The sequence below is a fragment of the Perissodus microlepis genome, chromosome 18 (assembly GCF_051167445.1).
Source record: "Perissodus microlepis isolate ML-2025 ecotype Zambia chromosome 18, ASM5116744v1, whole genome shotgun sequence".
Classification (NCBI taxonomy): Eukaryota; Metazoa; Chordata; class Actinopteri; order Cichliformes; family Cichlidae; genus Perissodus; species Perissodus microlepis.
The window spans coordinates 33,338,729-33,357,516 of NC_140478.1; the positions used below are offsets into that span (position 1 = coordinate 33,338,729).

An 18,788-nucleotide genomic window follows, 5' to 3' on the forward strand; every position below is an offset into this window, starting at 1 on the left:
GTTATTTTGTATGGTAAAATGTACTCAAAAACTAATTTACTTATTTATGTTTAAATTGGCGGCTGCACTTACTGGGTTCAATCAGTAATCTGGTTCCACTTCCAAAAATGAGCTTACGCTGGTTTCCAGTAGACACACAATGTGATGCTACACAACAAAAACCCAGCAGTGGCCGTCTGAACCCAGCCATTTAAGAAAACATCATTTTAACAACTGAGACCGTCCACTTTAAAGTTCAGATGGTTCTATTCAATCAGCTATGTGGTAAAAATTAATTCCAGAATAACCAGTTACCTCCCAGTATATGACTGCCATATTTTCAGATCTGCATCTTATTTTTATATCTGAAGATAAAACAATATTTACTTTGTTTTATAAACTTCTTTGGTCAGACAAACAAAAGAAAACACATTATTCATCTGACATGATACTGAAGGCCAGCACTGACCCTATGTCACAGTGATCTTAGATATTTTATGTATCCATAGAAACCTGTGTTTGGTCTTCACAGTATGATCAGTAATAACATTATTTCATGTGGACCAGTAAAACCTACTGGGTGCAACTGTTAATGTGGTTCCCTTTCCAAAGATGACCCTGTTTCCACCAGCATCCTCACAGCCTGAAGCACGTTAACAAACACTGAGTAATAAGCTACACCAAAGCCTTCTGGGAAAACCAAAAGGCTGCTGTTTATACATTAAAACTTTATACTTTTAATAACTACTTTGATTTGTTTGTATTGAGTTTTATTTATTGAATTTTAAAGCTTTTTTTATGAGGTCAGGATTTGACTTACTGTCACTGACATATAGTTTGGTGCCGCGTCCAAAGATGAGCTTGTTTGTGTTGTAAGTCACACAGTCTAAAGCTGCAGCACACAAACCTGACTGACTGCAGCAAACTGCAAACTCTCTGTTTTAAAAATGTTCACAGTAACATCAAGAGCTCCAGAAAACAGAAAGACAATGATCATCAATCTACACAAAAATGGTTTCCACCACTGAAACAGCAGGATTTTACTTACTGTCACTAACATATAGTTTGGTGCCGCGTCCAAAGATGAGCTTGTTAGTGCTGCTGTATGTCACACAGCATAAAGCTGCAGCACACAAACCTGACTGACTGCAGTAAACTCACCTTTTAAGCGCTAAATCTTTTGCTTTAACAAAAACATTTCAGTTAATCGATAAAGCCGATAAAATCTGTCTCTGCTTTGCTCTCAAAGATTTCCAAATGAACAAACTTCTGGAGGGCAGTGCTGCTGTTTACATTACAGTGACGTTATAAATGTGTATCTTTCAATAACAATGCATTAAAGTCCAAAGATTAGCAGTAATAACAATGTTTCTGGGTGATCCTTTCATGCACTTACTGGGTTCAATCATCAGGCTGGTGCCGCTTCCAAAGGTGATCTTATTTGTACCAGTATTCACACAGCATGAAGCACTGAGACCAAAACCAGTGACAAACTGAACCAGGCTCCATTCACACAACCATGTTTTTACATTTGATACTTTACATGAAAATGCTGCATTTAAGATGCTGATGTTAACTTGTTTTTGCACTTTGTAGGATTTTTAATGATTCATTAAAGTATTTTGTTCCATGTACTGAATTATTCACGACTAAAACAAAAGAACTGAACTTACTGTCATTAATGAAAAGCTTAGTGCCGCTGCCAAAGATGAGCTTGTTAACACCATATCCAGATGTCACACAGTGTCCAGCCTCAGTGCAAAAATCAACAGCTATATAGACGTATTCAGACGTGCATCATAACTCCAAAAAATAATACAAAGTTTGGAGATCTAACTCTAAGATTTGCACTATGATTTTGTTCAAATACATTAAAAGGAACGGCATCTTAAAAATGTTTGAAAGCCATCTGTCTAATCACTAAAATCATACTGAAAAACTAATATGTGTCATTTTCTAAATATTTCACCTACTGTTACAAGTTCCTTTAAACAACTTCAATATAAATAATATTTGAATATGTGTCAGAACTTATCAGGTTGTTTTTTTTATATTAAAACACTGAAAATATGTTTCAACAGCTGTTTATCACAATGTTATTGAGTATGGTATAAGCTCAGTTTTTATATGTTCCTTTTTATTATTATTATTATTAGATAAGACTTTTTTTAGTTATAAACTTCATAAATGGCTGTAAATATTGTTTTAAACCTGAACTAACTTCCCTTCAAAAAAAAAAATGTAACATGTAGTTACATTTTTCTGATTCTCAGTCATATTTGTGTTCAGTATCAGCACTTACTGGGTTCAATGAGTAATCTGGTTCCTCTGCCAAAGATGATCTTATTGAAACCTCCAGTATTCACACAACATGAAGCTCCAGCACACAAACCCATGTTGTCATGCACAACCAGCTCACGCTGTAATTTTAACTGTAACAGTTTTGTTTGAATGTTAACATGCTTCTTTACAGTCTCTGTGCTTTTGTTTTCCTTTGTTAAAAACATATAATAATATTACAAAATCACATCTACACTGCAGTCAGCGATTGGCCAGCTTCTAAAGACAATCGTGTTTACAACTACAGTTGTTTTTATAACTGAAAATCAGCTGATAGTTACATGATGACAGTTTATAGATCAAATGTAAATTGTAAAGAAATATTTTAGAGATGGACATGTTCATCTGTGTTCATTATGGTTTTGATTTATAAGGTTTTTATTACTATCTGATATATTTATGTAGTGTGTAAATTTTATTTTTGATTATTCTGATTCGACAGTTTAAAGTACAGTAAAAGTGCAACACACACATGTCAGTTTGACGGTTTCACCTGTTTTTCCTTTAGCTTCATTATTGTTGTCTAAAAATTTATATTCATGTTGTATAACAAGCACTTACTGGGTTGAATGATTAATTTGGTTCCTTTTCCAAATATGATCTTAGTTCCACCTCCAGCATTCACACAGCATGAAGCTCCAGCACACAAACTGAGCAGATGGTTGACTGGATCAGACTGACAAACCTTACACGTGATTGTTTAAGGTTATGATTTGTCAAACATTGAATGTAATTCTGTTTGTTTGTTTTTTTCTCATTTGTTTCAAAAAAGCCAAATTATTTTGGTGCTAATCAATTTTGTTACAATCACAATTTTTCAGACACATTTTTCTTTTAAATTGTTTATAGATGCAGAACACAAGTAAATAAATAAATAACTGATCTCTGTCAACACTCACCGGGTTCAATGATCAGCCTGCTTCCTCTACCAAAGATGATCTTTTGCGTATTCACACAACACGAAGCTCCTGAACATAAACTCAACCTGATCCACTGGATTCAAATCTGTTTATATCTTTAGGTAAAATCATCATTGAAAAATATTTATTTATGTTTAAAGCTGACAATTTTTGTAAGTTGAAGTGTCATAATTATTATAATTATCATTTGTCAGAAATTATTTTATCTTTGAGTGTCGTTTTGAACCAAACACCATCTGGACACATGAATATTCAGCTCTCGGTTAATGAGCTTGTTTTCATTAAAAACAGATGTTTTACATGTATGATAAATGTAAGCTCTATTTTTACTTGGGTTATAAATGTGTTCAGTTCTATGCTTTTACTGTTATTATTCAGAAACAGCACATAAACAGCATCTGGCTTTTGTCTCTCTTCTGCCTGTTAGTGACTCGGCTGTGAAACGCTGGATAACATTCAGATATGTAAGATCACATGTTGTAATTCCAAACATACATCCAGAAACACACTTCTGTCCCTCGGGCATCAGTGACTAACCTGGCTCCACTTCCATAAACAATCTTAGATCCACTTTGTTTACTTTGTACCAAACAGTTTTCACCAAACTACAAATGAATATCAGAAACTCTTAACAGACACTCACTGCTGTTGACTATCAGCGTGGTTCCTTCCCCAAACACAATCTTCCGTCCTCCACCAGAGGATGTAGTCACACAGTATTTATGACCTAACACTTAACCTGAGCCACATCACCTCCACAGCATTCAGCTCAAAGAGCCTCAAATTAACATTTTTTATCTTTTACACAAACATATATACATTTCCACTGATTTAGGAAACTTTGGGGGGGTTTAGTAGTCTTTGTCACAATTTGCAACAGAATGTGCGGTTATATGATCACGGTGAGAAACTGATGCAGAAACGTTCTGATTAAATGTGCACCAACACGCCTGCAGGTTTACTGTAAGTAAATGAGCTTCAATGAGAATAAAAAGATAAAGATGAGCAGACTTACAGGTTTCAACAATCACTTTAGTTCCTGTTCCAAACAAGATTTTACCGACACCAGAGCTCTTCACACAGCAACACACTGCCTGACAAAAAGCACAACTACACCAACACACTCGTTCTTCTCTAATATTCTCAGGATTTAACAGCATCGCTGAGAAAATCACTGAGTATTCAGACCAGAACACAACAAGCTGAAACATCAACGAGACGCTTGAAACTGCTCAGACTTCAGCTCGATTTCATCTGTTTCACACAAACTCACAGCTGTTACTGAAACATCACCAAGCTGAATGTGGCAAACTCACCTTTCTAACAACTACAGACTATTTATTTGGACTTTTATTGAATGACTCACTGAACATTAAACATTAGACAAAGAGCTTGAGTCACTAATTCAAGCTGACAAAATATTTAGAGTTTATTATTATTGTCTGTTAGTTAGAAACTTCTTACTTGCTTCCACAGTCAGCAGAGTTCCTTTACCAAACATCATCTTCTGTGCTGCTCCAGTCTTCACACAGCACAAACGAGCTCAGCAAAAACCACCAGCCTACAGCAGCTGCTGAGCTCCAGTATAATATGTTCATGATGTTTATTTTCTTAAAACTATTTGTCAGGAACAATTTGATGTCCTGATGTCAGGACTAACATGTAATCTGAATTTTTTAAACGACACCAGCTGCTGTGTTTCTCGCTGTTTGCAGATAACATGTTTCTAACTCAGTGTTCAGCACCAATAACCAAACAGCAGCGTTTCACCTTTACTGTTCACACTCACTAAAAACAGCTCAAAACTCAAAGACACAGTTAAACTGTAACTTTTTCACCTTCAGTCCAAACAAAACGTGTTTAATGTTCGTTACCTGTAGCTTTAATTTAAAAATTAAACTTACTGCTGTGGACGTTCAGTCTGGTGCCCGATCCAAACAGCAGCTTGTTATAATCAGTATTCACACCATGAGAGGCAGCGTGACAAAAACGGGTTCCTGGCTGCTTCTGTGTCTCGCTTTTACAAACTGTCCTGGACTAGAAACATGCTGAAGTATGTTGTGGGTCAGAATCTGTCCTCACAGTTAGAATCTGAAAACAAACATCTGATGGGACTGAAATCTTGTGACTGTTGTTGGTGTTAAACTTACTGCTGATCCAAACAGCAGTCGCCCGTGAGAGCCGGTCTTCACACCGCGATGTGAACCAGGACAACACGAACGCTGAGCTCAGCAGCACAACCTTCACACAGACTGATCCCATTTTAATTTAAAAAAGGAAAAAATTTCTTATTTGGCTCAGCAAATGTTTAACTCCACTAAATCAAACTTGTGAACCTTGGACATTATCAATATCATGTACAATTGTTGTAAATTATTTTAAGTGATCAGTTTTTAATCCTTTGATCTCTTCATTATATTTATTCTGATCTTTGTTTTGAAGTTTTAATTGAATCCATAACAGAAGTGAAATAAAGACGTGGCAGCACTTACTGGCTTCAATGATTAACCTGCTTCCTGCTCCAAAGATGATCTTTTGCCCAACATTCACACAACATGAAGCTCCATAACACAAACTCAGCACAGCATACGTTCATCAACGTCTTTGACTTTTTTATGAATAAACTTGAACAAACTTCTAAAGTCGATCACGTTGGTCAGTTGTGTTTATTACGAGTTAATGTTTTTGTTGTGATCATGATTTATCTGAAGTATTAAACAGATGGATCGTTGGCTTCAGAGCAAACAGACTTTACTTCAGATGTGAACGTTTCACGTCTCTGCACTCACTTTTTGGGCCAACAGTGAATAATCTAACTTGAGTTTTCTGACCTCTTTCTATTTGCTCTGATGGTTTTCTGAGTAAAACAAAATGTAAATTCTGACTTTTTCCTGTAGATCATGGAAATCGTTCAAAGTGATCCAGAGTGGATATGTTTGACGAGTCCTGTGTGTTTGATGAATGTTTTTACTCTTCATTGTTATTCTAATTGTACCTGTAAAAGCAGCGTTTTATTTTAATGCTCAGTTTGCTTCATATTCCAGCATTTAAACATTTGGTGTTGCTTTGTGGCCAAAATTCAAATCCATTTATATTTAACACACTGCAGATGTTTCACCTCTGTTTGCATTACTGCAGTTAACTTAAAACTATGAGTGTTGCTGTCACTTATATATGGAAGTGTATCAGTACTTACTCAGTTCAACGGTTAATCTGATTCCTCGTCCAAAGTTAATTTTTTCTAAGCCAACATTCACACAACATGAAGCCCAATAACATAAAGTCAGGAAAGGATCAGCTGAGCCAAACTCTGTGTTTGATCTTTACATTTAAAAATACACAAGTTTAACATATATGATAAACATAAGCTCAGCTATTTTCACTACAGTGAAGAACAAAGTGTTTTATCACAAGTTTGTTCAGTTGATGTATTTTCTCCTTTTATTCTTTATCTGTGTTTATTTATCTGTATAAATGTTACAGAAATATTTGTAATTTAGAGATAATTTAACATTTCTCGCTGATCTTCTGACCTTTAAGGGGTCAAAACATCTTGATTTAATGTCCCTCAGCTGTAAACACTGGTCAACATTTAAATGTGATTTTTACAAATCGAACCTGATTTTGCTTGTTTGCCATTAAAAAAAGGAATAAACAATAAACGTTTTTCAGCACTTACTGGTTTGAATGATTAACCTGGTTCCACTTCCAAAAAGCATCTTATACCCAGTATTCACACAACATGAAGCCTCATAGCACAAACTTAGCAGATGATCAACTGAACAAAAGCTCATCTTAGACGTGATTTCTGAGTTTTTTAACTACTTTTAACTTTTAACTCTGTTATTTTTAGAATTATTAATCAGAACTGTTGTAGAAATATTTATATTTACAGTACTGCATATAGTATTGGTGTTCATGAGTAATCCTTTGTTAGTTGAAGTAATTACTGTATTTTTGTAACTGCACATTTTACAAGAAATCACAGATTTTATGCAAATTTAAAAATACATGTAATTTTTTTTTTTAAATTTCTTTACTTAAAATGTTTTGTCAGTTTCTACTTTTTGCTTTGATAAACTCTGACCTTCACAGACTGAACTTGAATGAATTTCCAGCACACACTCACTGCTGTTGATGGTCAATTTGGTTCCTTCCCCAAACACAGTTTTCCATCCTCCGGTGGAAGACGTACTCACACAGTGTTACTGATCACACACTTAATGTGAGTGCAGATCAGCTCCACATCACTCAGCTCAAAAAGGCTCAGATGAACATTTTATTATCTTTTACACAAACGTATATATTCTCTGTTTCACTGTATGTAGAGGGAAGGCTTAGTTTTAAATACTTTACAAATACCTGACTGTGTCCAAGTAAAACACACATGAGATAAAACTTACTGGACTCGACCGTCACTCTGATCCCAGAACCAAAGACCAGTTTGCTTCCAGTTTTCACACAGCAGCAAATGTCAGTGCAAAAACTGTGACACATCACTTCAGTCTGTGTGAGACTGATATAATAATCTTAATATGCTGTCATGTTTTCTGAGTTTGGTCTTTGAACTGAAGATCAGAAGTGAATTTTGAATGCACAGCAGTCCTGTCACCACACAGCTGAACGTCTCTGATGAACTTTAGTTTTTAAGTGTTTATTTATGATCACGGTGAGAAACTGATGCAGAAACGTTCTGATTAAATGTGCACCAACACGCCTGCAGGTTTACTGTAAGTAAATGAGCTTCAATGAGAATAAAAAGATAAAGATGAGCAGACTTACAGGTTTCAACAATCACTTTAGTTCCTGTTCCAAACAAGATTTTATCGACACCAGAGCTCTTCACACAGCAACACACTGCCTGACAAAAAGCACAACTACACCAACACACTCGTTCTTCTCTAATATTCTCAGGATTTAACAGCATCGCTGAGAAAATCACTGAGTATTCAGACCAGAACACAACAAGCTGAAACATCAACGAGACGCTTGAAACTGCTCAGACTTCAGCTCGATTTCATCTGTTTCACACAAACTCACAGCTGTTACTGAAACATCACCAAGCTGAATGTGGCAAACTCACCTTTCTAACAACTACAGACTATTTATTTGGACTTTTATTGAATGACTCACTGAACATTAAACATTAGACAAAGAGCTCGAGTCACTAATTCAATCTAACCTGTCAAAGTGAAAACAGTTATTAATAAGACTGATTATTGTCTGTTAGTTAGAAACTTCTTACTTGCTTCCACAGTCAGCAGAGTTCCTTTACCAAACATCATCTTCTGTGCTGCTCCAGTCTTCACACAGCACAAACGAGCTCAGCAAAAACCACCAGCCTACAGCAGCTGCTGAGCTCCAGTATAATATGTTCATGATGTTTATTTTCTTAAAACTATTTGTCAGGAACAATTTGACGTCCTGATGTTAGGATTTAATGCAGTTGTTAGATTGTGGACAGTCATCATGATTTCTTATGGTTCTGATATTATTTTCACTCTGCCAAAAAGAAAGAATATATTTTTAAATACTAAATATTTTTTTTATGTTTATCTGTATCTGTTTGTTTGGATTAATGGACGCTGCCATCAGTTTAGTTCATTTCCAACAAGTTTAACTGAACACTCATGAGCTCATTCTCTACGTTAGGTGTGACTGTTACGTCATCACAAATCGAGGGAAAGGCTGATTAAACGAGTATTATGATTCTGCTGAATAAGTTTAGTAGAAGAAGAAAACTCAGACTACATTACAGCAGCTTTAATAATTTAATTGAAACTTACGGCTCTGGACGTTCAGTCTGGTGCCTGATCCAAACACCAGTTTGCCATAACCGCCCCCAGTATTCACACCATGACACACGACGAAACAAAAACCTGGTTCTGCTTCTGTGATGTTCCTTCTGTTCCATTCAATTCTTTGCTGGCCGAAACGTTCCTGAGCTGAAGGTGATTTTCACACTGACTGTAAAGAATCTGCGTTGACGCTGTGCTTCGACTATTAGAATATGAAAAATAGAAATTCAGTCTTGTGACTGATTCTAGTGTTAAACTCACAGACGTGGACATTTGGTCTGCGCTGATCCAAACACCAGTGCTGTGCTTCCAGTATCCACACCGTCAACTAAACCATGACACAGTTTTAAGCCTTTCATTGTCTGTTTGTTACTAAACTGAATCCAAGTGTTTCAAAGATTTCTTGTTTCTTTACTTTTGTGCTGCCAGTACATGAAAACATTTGTTCCAGATTAAGAATCAACTTTTGCTGTTATGTTTGTTTTGTTTTCATAATATTCTCTTAATGAAACAAATGTAACTTTTACTGTTGAAACAAGTTACAGTTACATTTCTCTCTCTTTAGAATAAATGTTTAAGTCATTAAATGATTTCATATTTTCTTTTATCCTGTCGTGATTTTTGTTTTTATCAGCAGATTAATGAAACTTTCAGTCTAAACTGACCTGATTCGACCATCAGCCGAGTTCCTCGACCAAAGATGAGTTTCTCTGCACTTCCTCTCACACAGTGACTGACAGCTGACTCAAATCCTCACACAGTCTTCCTACTTTTGTTTTGGTGTAAACACAATCATTAAGAAATATTCACTGAGACATTATTATAGACAGAAATGGCAGCAATGCTGAGATTTTCTTTAGTGTATGTTTGTTTTTGAAGAATCACCTTCATCTCACCGAGCAGACGAGGAGTAAAATGCAGTCTGACGTGGAGACTCAGTTTAAAACATTTTGCCTGTTTCTACCATGAAGTCCTGTCAAAATTAAACTGGTTAACAGGCTGTAAACTTCACAGCGGTGCAGCATTACTGAACCGCACTGACAGATAATATGACGGGAGATTGTAGTTACAGATCTTCTTTGATTAGAGTTTTTATTTTCAGTCCTCGTTCAGGAGAATATTTTACTTTTTGACACTGAAATGAACTTTTTTTCTGAATGAAAACTTTACGTCTCTCATAGAAAATAATCTGTGACAGGTTTAGGATCTAACCATCGTTTCTGCATTACAACAGTTTCACTTTGACTCGTTCTGATGGCGAAACCTTCACACAAACTGGACTTTAGCTCTAAAAATAAAATCATGTTGTTCTGCACATAATGTCCTAAATATTTGTTGAATATATATTTAAACTCACCAGAGTTGACAGTCAGTCGAGTTCCTCGGCCAAAAATCATTTTCTGTGCATTTCCTTTCACACTGTGACTGATCGCTGAATAAAAACCTCCCAAAGTTCAAACTCATGTTTCAATCTTAACTTTGAATCGTTTCAGGTTTTGATGATTGAAATATTTTCATTGCACTAAAACAGGGATTCACATTTTTAAAGAAACCTTAATGACTAAATATAAATCATTAAAAACTGAACTGTGTGTTGGATTAAAGTATTGTCTCCTCTGAGTTTATGTTTTAAGTCTATAAAATCTATAAAATCTTACCCGATTCAACACTCAGTCGAGTTCCTCGGCCAAAGATCAGTTTGTCTGTAGTTCCTCTCACACACTGACAAACAGTGTGATAAAAACCTCACATTCATCTTTTAGTGAAAGGTTCCTGATTAATCATTTTTAATCCACTGACTGGTTTCAAATGACAGAAATATGTGTTTAATATTATGGCAGTGAACAGCTGGAGGCAGCCGTGTGGACAGAAAGACAAACGTTAATGTTGAACCGTCCAACATGTAATCAGGTCTAATTACAGCTGCATTATAGTCACTTATAAACAGTTATCACACACGCTTGTCCTCATTTTAAAGTTCAAACAAACATTCGACTTTCAGCAGAATCATTATTATTATTTCTGTTTGACTTCATTCACAGTTTACAGCTTCTGTTACAGTGAAAATATTCAGTGTTTTGTGGAAACTTTAAATAACTTTAAAGTTAAAGAAATGTTGTTTAAGTTCATGTGATCTGTAAAAATCAGGCTTTCATTGAGATTCATGTGCATCAAACACATAATCCTGGATTATCACAGCATCACAGTATTTAACATTTTCTGTGATCTGCAGCTTCAGTTCATGTTTTACATCATTTTAAAGTTACTTACTGGACTCTACACTGAGTTTTACTCCTGGTCCAAACACGGTCCTGTAGCCTCCCTGACCAGTCACACTAAGATACAGCGCTCAGCAAAAACAGCTGCCTGCACTGGGACCAGTTTGACTGCTTAGTTTTCTCCCATCTGAGTCAGAATAATACAAAACTTTAACGTCTGCTCGTCACCTCTCATTTTTCCTCCTTAGCCCTACAAAAGTAAAAAACTGTAAAACTCACAAACCTCACATTCACCAACAGGAGACTCAGTTTATCAGTCACTGGAAGAAACACTTTGCACTTACACTGAAATCCAAAATAATTAAGTAATTTTTTTATAACTTTAAGACTTTTTATTCAGCATTTCTTTTCAGAATGTTTTACTTTTTATTTATTGTCATTTTTCTAATTTATTTTGTTTAAATTATTTTCTTTTCCTACTTTTTTTTTTTACTCCATCCTGGATTTGCTCACCTCCTAAAACTCATTTTACTTAACTTTTCTTGCACATACAGTCTGCATGTGAATCTAGTCTGCATCAACTAAAACTGAAGGTTCTTTAATGAAAAACGTGTAAAATCATGACAATAAAAAAGTCTTACCGCTTTCTACCATCAGTGTGGCTCCACTGCCAAAGAAAACTCTGTTCACGCCCTGATTATTCACACAGTAACAAACACTGTGACAAATACTGCTGCAGTTTTTATTTCCCATCTTTCCTACTTTATGCATCTGTTAGTTATTAATTATGTTTCACATCAGGTCTTTGTAGAGTCTCAGTGTTTGGTTTGTTTTTTACATTAAAAGTCACATAAAAATATACAAATGTTATTTATTTCCATTTACAGCCAGTTTGCACCAATAAAACCATCAACACTAAAACCAATAAAAGTATTTTTTTAATCTTACCAGTTTGTGCGATCAGTTTGGTTCCTCTCCCAAAAATCATTTTGGTTCCTGCTTGATTCACACAGTAACACACACACCGGCAAAAACTGCTGTGTGCCAGCATATCTATATCTTTTTATCCATATCTATGTTTACACCATGGTTCTTCATTCTGAGCTAATTTCAGCAGTAATTTATGATATTTCTGTGAATCTGAAAATGTTTCTGAACCTGTTTGTCATCATTTTCTGTCCTCAGCTGCAGTTTTTGACACGGTTCATTTATTTGTTGATGGATTTCACTGCAAATGTCTCTTTTTTAAGTTACGCTTAAACTCAGTTTGACTTTCTTTGTTTTCATCTTTTGAATTTCTCATCAGTTTGTTTAATAAACTGGAAAAAGCAGAGCTGATATTTATTCATAAACTGTGTTCATTCCTTTCTGACAGGATTACTGTCTGCAGCTGTTTGCATCTGCAAAGTGTGAAATCGTTAAAAGAAATCTGAGTCTTACCAGCTTCTACAGTCAGTTTGGTCCCTTTGCCAAAATAAAGTCTGCCGGTTGATCCCTGAGTCACACAGTAACAAACACTGAGACAAATACTGCTGCACAGTTTTTATCTCCCATCTGTTAGTTATTAATCACGTTTCACATCAGGTCTTTGTAGAGTCTCAGTGTTTGGTTTGTTTTTTACATTAAAAGTCACATAAAATAAACAAATGTTATTTATTTCCATTTGCAGCCAGTTTGCACCAATAAAACCATCAACACTAAGACTAATAAAAGCATTTTTTTTGATCTTACCAGTTTGTACGATCAGTTTGGTTCCTCTCCCAAAAATCATTTTGTCTGCTCCCTGAGTCACACAGGAACACACACACTGGCAAAAACTGCTGTGTGTCAGCTCCTCTGTGTGTGTGTTCATGTCTGTTTCTACTCCACGGTTCTTCATGTTCATCTAATTATAAGAGTCATTTATTTTGTTTCTGTGGATCTGAAAATGTTTCTGAACCTGTTTGTGATCATTGTCTGTCGTCAGCTGCAGGTTTGGACACGTTTCCTCAGTTTGATTTGAATTTTCTTCTTGTTTCTTATTTGGTCCAAATAAAGCTCTAATACACTCATTTTAAAATTACATCTAAAACAAAACTACTTAAAGTAATTTCATGAAAATCAGCATCTTACCAGCTTCTACAGTCAGTTTGGTCCCTTTGCCAAAATAAAGTTTCCTTGCTCCCTGGTCAGTCACACTGTCACACACACGCCAACAAATACTGACAGGGCTGAGCTCGTTTCATATTTCTGCTACAGTGTTGTTGTTTCTTATGTCTCTATTTGTATCAATATTTGTTATTCTGTTGATTTAGTTTTATTTATTTTTCATCTTTTGAATGTTTTTTTTTCTTGTCAGATTTTTTTGATGAAAGCAGAGCTGATATTTATTCATTTTAATGCCACAAAATAAACTGTTCTTTCCTTTCTGACAGGATTACTGTCTGCAGCTGTTTGCATCTGCAAAGTGTGAAATCGTTAAAAGAAATCTGAGTCTTACCAGCTTCTACAGTCAGTTTGGTCCCTTTGCCAAAATAAAGTCTGCCGGCTGCTCCCTGATTATTCACACAGTAACAAACACTGAGACAAATACTGCTGCACAGTTTTTATCTCCCATCTGTTAGTTATTAATCACGTTTCACATCAGGTCTTTGTAGAGTCTCAGTGTTTGGTTTGTTTGTTTTTTACGTTAAAAGTCACATAAAATAAACAAATGTTATTTATTTCCATTTGCAGCCAGTTTGCACCAATAAAACCATCAACACTAAAACTAATAAAAGCATTTTTTTGATCTTACCAGTTTGTACGATCAGTTTGGTTCCTCTCCCAAAAACCATTTTGCCTCCCTGGTTATTCACACAGTAACACACACTGTGACAAATACCTTGTTAGTTTGAGGACTGTTTCCATTTGTTTTTCACTGAAACGTTTTGGTTTTTATTCATCTTGTTGTTTTTGCATGAATCTGTATTTGTTTCCAGATTTCATGCTGATGTCTTTTTGATGATGTTTATCTTTTGGTTTACTTGGTTGTTTCTTTTTGGAAATCATTTTAATACATTTTATAAATGTGTTCATATGTTTTACTTCACGATCTGCAGCCTAAATTCAACTTCAATGAGACAAAAATGTAAATCATGAAATAATAAAGAAATCTTCTTCTTACCAGTTTGTACGATCAGTTTGGTTCCTTTACCAAAATAAAGCCTGTAGTTTCCTCCCTGAGTCACACAGTAACGCACACTGTGACAAATACTGCTGCTCTCTTTATTCTCCTCTTTCTGTTTATTTATTCTGTGTCATTTATAATGTTGCACTCAGTCTCATTCTGTGTTGTTTTCTCCTGTTTGTTTTTGGGGTTTTTCATATGTTTAAACCAGTTTAGTTGTTTCATCCCAACATTTAAACTCAGTATCACCAATCGTGTTTTTAACTGCTGTTATTTTCCCAGACAGTCGTCAGCCTGCAGTGTTAGCCCATCAAACTGAGCGAAAACCTTTCAAATATGTAATATTCAATAAATGCAAACAGTGATTGCAGACTCTGAGCTGATCATAAAATCATAAACCCGACTCCACGTTAAATCTTACCCGTCTCTACGCTCAGTTTGGCGCCGCTGCCAAAGACAAGCTTGTCGTTTCCTCTCGTCACACTGCAGCAAACGCTGTGACAAAAACTGCTGCACCGTGTTTCAGGTCAGCTTTAGATTTTCACTCACTTTCATGTTGTGCTTATTTCTTTCATTAATCCGTCTAACACACGGTGCTCGTGTAGCCATGGTTACTGTCTGCAGAGTCTGGATGGTTTCAGTAAAATATTAAAACATTTAACCGAGTTGCTCGTTTCACAGTGTTAGTCATAAAAATATAGAAATATAATCATCTTACCAGCCTCTACTGTCACTTTAATTCCTTTGCCAAAATAAAGTCTGCTGTTTCCTCCCTGATTCACACTCTAACACACACTATGACAAATACCACTTTTGTCTTTCACAGCTTACATTTGATGTTTTCACTGGAAATTTAACTTGTTTCATATTTTTATGGTGTTTATGGACGAATTTGCATCTGTTTGTGCTTCTGTTGGGTTCATTTATTAACTGATCTCATTGTTTTACAGTAGCATGAGTCATATTTTTATTCACGCTGTTGAACATTTAATCGTTTAATCAACAAATCTGAATTCATTTTAAACTCTTATGTTATTTGCATGTTTGTCTGTGTTGCTCACAGCCTGATTATTTCTATCAATCAAAATCTGTCCAGTTCTATAAATACACAAATGCAACACACACATAAACTCTCTATAGACGCACAAAAAACGAAACACTAAAGAAAGCAAACGTCCTCCTACCTGTTTCTACAGTCAGTTTGGTTCCTTTGCCAAAATAAATTTTGTCGTTCCCTCCAGTCACACAGTAACGCACACTGTGACAAATACTGCTGCTCTCTGTTCCTGCTGTTGTTGTGTCTCTTCGTTAATCTTCAGGACATCTGTTTATGTGTTATTTTAATTATTTGTCTCAGATATTCAAACTTGTGTCGCAGTTTTTACCGTTTTTGATGTTTTTTTCACTCAATCCGAACGAATCAGACAAAAATGAAAGCGAATAAAAATCCTGACTGCAGGTTCTGTATTGACGCTTTCTGCGCTGTTTTCATTCAGTGTCTATTTCTTCTTCTCTGAATGTTTCACATTTTGTTCTGAGCTGAAGCTTCACACTGTGAGCTGATGTTTCTCACTGAGACTGCATGAAACCATCTCGGTTTGCACTGATTAGAATCTACAAAAAGTAATAAATTAAAAAAAATACAAATGAAAGTTATTTTTAAAGTCTAAAATCATTTAAGCAAAGAAAACTCTTACCTGTCTCTACAGTGAGTTTGGTTCCGTTACCAAAATAAAGTTTGTCTGTCCTCTGATTGGTCACACTGTGACTCACACTGTGACGAATACTCACGGACTCGTGTGGATGTCAAATATTCAGATTTTCTGTCCGTGATCAGTGTTTTTTCCTCCTGTCACCTTCACAGTTTGCATTTGTTTGCTTTTCTTGCATTAACTGGTCGTTTCTCTGATGACAGTGTGAAACATTTAGATAATTACACATTCATTAAAAGAAGCTTTGCTATCAAAGAGTAAAACGGATATTTCCTCCACAAAGATTGTGTCTTTCACTTTTTTCTGTGTTGCTCCATTTTGTTTGTACGAGACTTTGTTTATCCTGTTTTGTTTGTTTGTTTTTACATAGAAATAAAAATTTTTCTAACACTGTTTGTTCAAATTAAAATCATGTAAACTGAAACTTACCCGAGACGATGTGGAAGAGTCACTGTGCTCGTTTTCAGAAATCCACCTTAATCCTTCAGACTGAGTCTAACCAAACACGCTGTCTGTGTTCCTCTGGATGAAGCATCTGTGTTTGCACAGGTCACTGTGTCCCGTGATCCAGTTATTCCCATGAGTGCCACCTCTGTCAGAGGGGTGTGGCCTAAAACCCAGATTACAAAAGTTCAAATTTACTTTAAAATGTTTTTAAAGCTTTTAAGAGCTCACACAGGTCACAGTGCGGTGCAGAAATAATCAGCGTTACATGAAAGGATTATTCTGTATAAACGATCTCCAGCTCCTGTGGCCATCAGTGAAGTTTAGCTGTGTTACAGTTTAAGACTAGAACTGAAGTTCAGTTCAGCTGATCGTTGGTGTTGTTGTCAAACATCAAACTCTGAAGAAAAACTTCCTCTAAAAGTGACTCAGTCCTGCAACACTTACGTGTTCACATCACATCAGACGTAAACACGTTCACAACAGTACAGGGGCTGATTTTAAGCTTAATGTTTGCATTATTGGGGGCGTGGCCTCTTTGACTGACAGGTGGATGGTGACACAGGTGGCTGCTGTCTGCTCGGTTTCACCTCAGTTAATTAGAGTCCCTGAGCTGGACCTCTGGACCCTGTTTGTGCTGTTGGAGCCTTTTTAATGACCAATAATAACCAGCGACCAATAATACAGCTCGCTGAGCGGCTACTGGCACTAACAGAGCTTTTATTTAGATGTTGTACAAACTAGTGTCTGTGTTAGCTTTTAGCTATCACCTGATTAATATTTGGTGATAATCCACTCTGTAGTCGTGGTAACCTGATAATAGGCTGCCCAGCAGGTAAACTGTGATGTCACTTCCTGTTGAGAGTTTGTCTGGATATCATGGGGAGGTGCCTACAGTCAGACGGATGCACGGCAGAGAGTGATGGAGGCTAATGTAACCATATTTTTAAAAATGTCTGTTAACTCAGATGTGAGAACAACTGAAACACATGATGGAAATGATTCAGTCAAAAATGAGTCATTAGTGTAAAAGTAAAAGAATGAAAAATGAGCTGAAAGTTTAAAACAAGCTGACTGACAAACAGTTTGGAGATTATTGCATCATTCAGGCTAAAAATAGTTTCGACTAAACTCATCAGAACTGTGTGTGTGTGTGTGTGTGTGTGTGTGTGTGTGTGTGTGTGTGTGTGTGTGTGTGTGTGTGTTACACATGAAACTCACAGTGTGTTTGCAGGAAGCCTGACTGAAGCGTCTCTTGGATCTCTGGACGAACGCCTCCTCTGCTTCCTTCTCTCACACACAGACTCATCCAGGACTACATTTATAGTTTGTGTGAGACGCAGGAAGCAGAGAGCAGAACTGATGTGACCTGTTTCTCAGACAAACTTCACCTGTGGCCTAAAAACAGTGTGAATAAAAGATCCAGCTGTTAGTGAGTATTTTGGGCTCTGACCCAGTTTGCAGAATAATTTGAGCTTAATCCAAGTTTCCATGTTTGCTAACTACAGTTCAGTCACAGCGCTGCCAACCTAATTCATCTGACTCACATTAGGTGGGCCTCTGGCAGTCAGACTCAGCCAACATCATCAGGCCACAATGCTGTAAACGTGGGCAGGTATGCAGGCCCCAGCATACCTGATGCTCTCCCTGTCCCGTCCTCCGGGGGGCAGAGTCTCTCTGTGGCAGCCGCGTTTGTGCTGCTGTCACTTCTGTTTTTAGAAATAACTCTGACAGGTTTGAGTTTTCAGGGTGAAGCTGATTTACTTTGTGGGGATAAAATGCTGCTCATGGGGCTGCTGAAGGTAGTGACGAGAGTCAGATCAGAGGTGTAGAATCAGAGGCGAGAACCTGTCAGCTGTCAGGGATCACATGACTGCCTTCCACCAAAGCAGGTCGCTCCAGTGTTTGGTTGATGTAAACAGATCAATACCAAATGTCCATAAAGCAGCACGATAACGAGGTTTACGATTTACATGGAAATCAAAGATTCCTGCATCGAACAGTTTATCATTTATGCATCTGTGAGCTTGAAGAGGAGAAACCTCCGGCAGCTTTTACAGAGCTGAACTTACAACCATCAAAACAGGACATTTGTCTCATGAAAGTGTTTTAAACATGTTTTTCTGTTTGTTGTATCTGATTTTAGTGTGTGATAAAAGTCAAAGTTAATTAACAATAAAACAAGAGAACTGCATGTTTTCCCTTTAATGATCAGTGTGATGCTGTCA

General features: G+C 36.4%; 1 protein-coding gene across 7 annotated transcripts in view; it reads right to left on the reverse strand.

Annotated features, from left to right (window-relative positions):
• Positions 1 to 14,370, reverse strand: part of LOC146368659 (M1-specific T cell receptor alpha chain-like) — a 62,742-nt gene extending 48,372 nt beyond the window's left edge. Inside the window, exon 1 of one of the 7 annotated variants that reach the window (XM_084912330.1) lies at positions 12,988 to 14,370. In XM_084912330.1, the coding sequence (XP_084768456.1) occupies positions 12,988 to 13,141 (154 nt within the window). In that variant the 5' untranslated portion in view covers positions 13,142 to 14,370. The other 6 variants (XM_084912331.1, XM_084912337.1, XM_084912333.1 and 3 more) reach the window with 6 other exon arrangements.
• Positions 14,371 to 18,788: the final 4,418 nt, after the last annotated feature.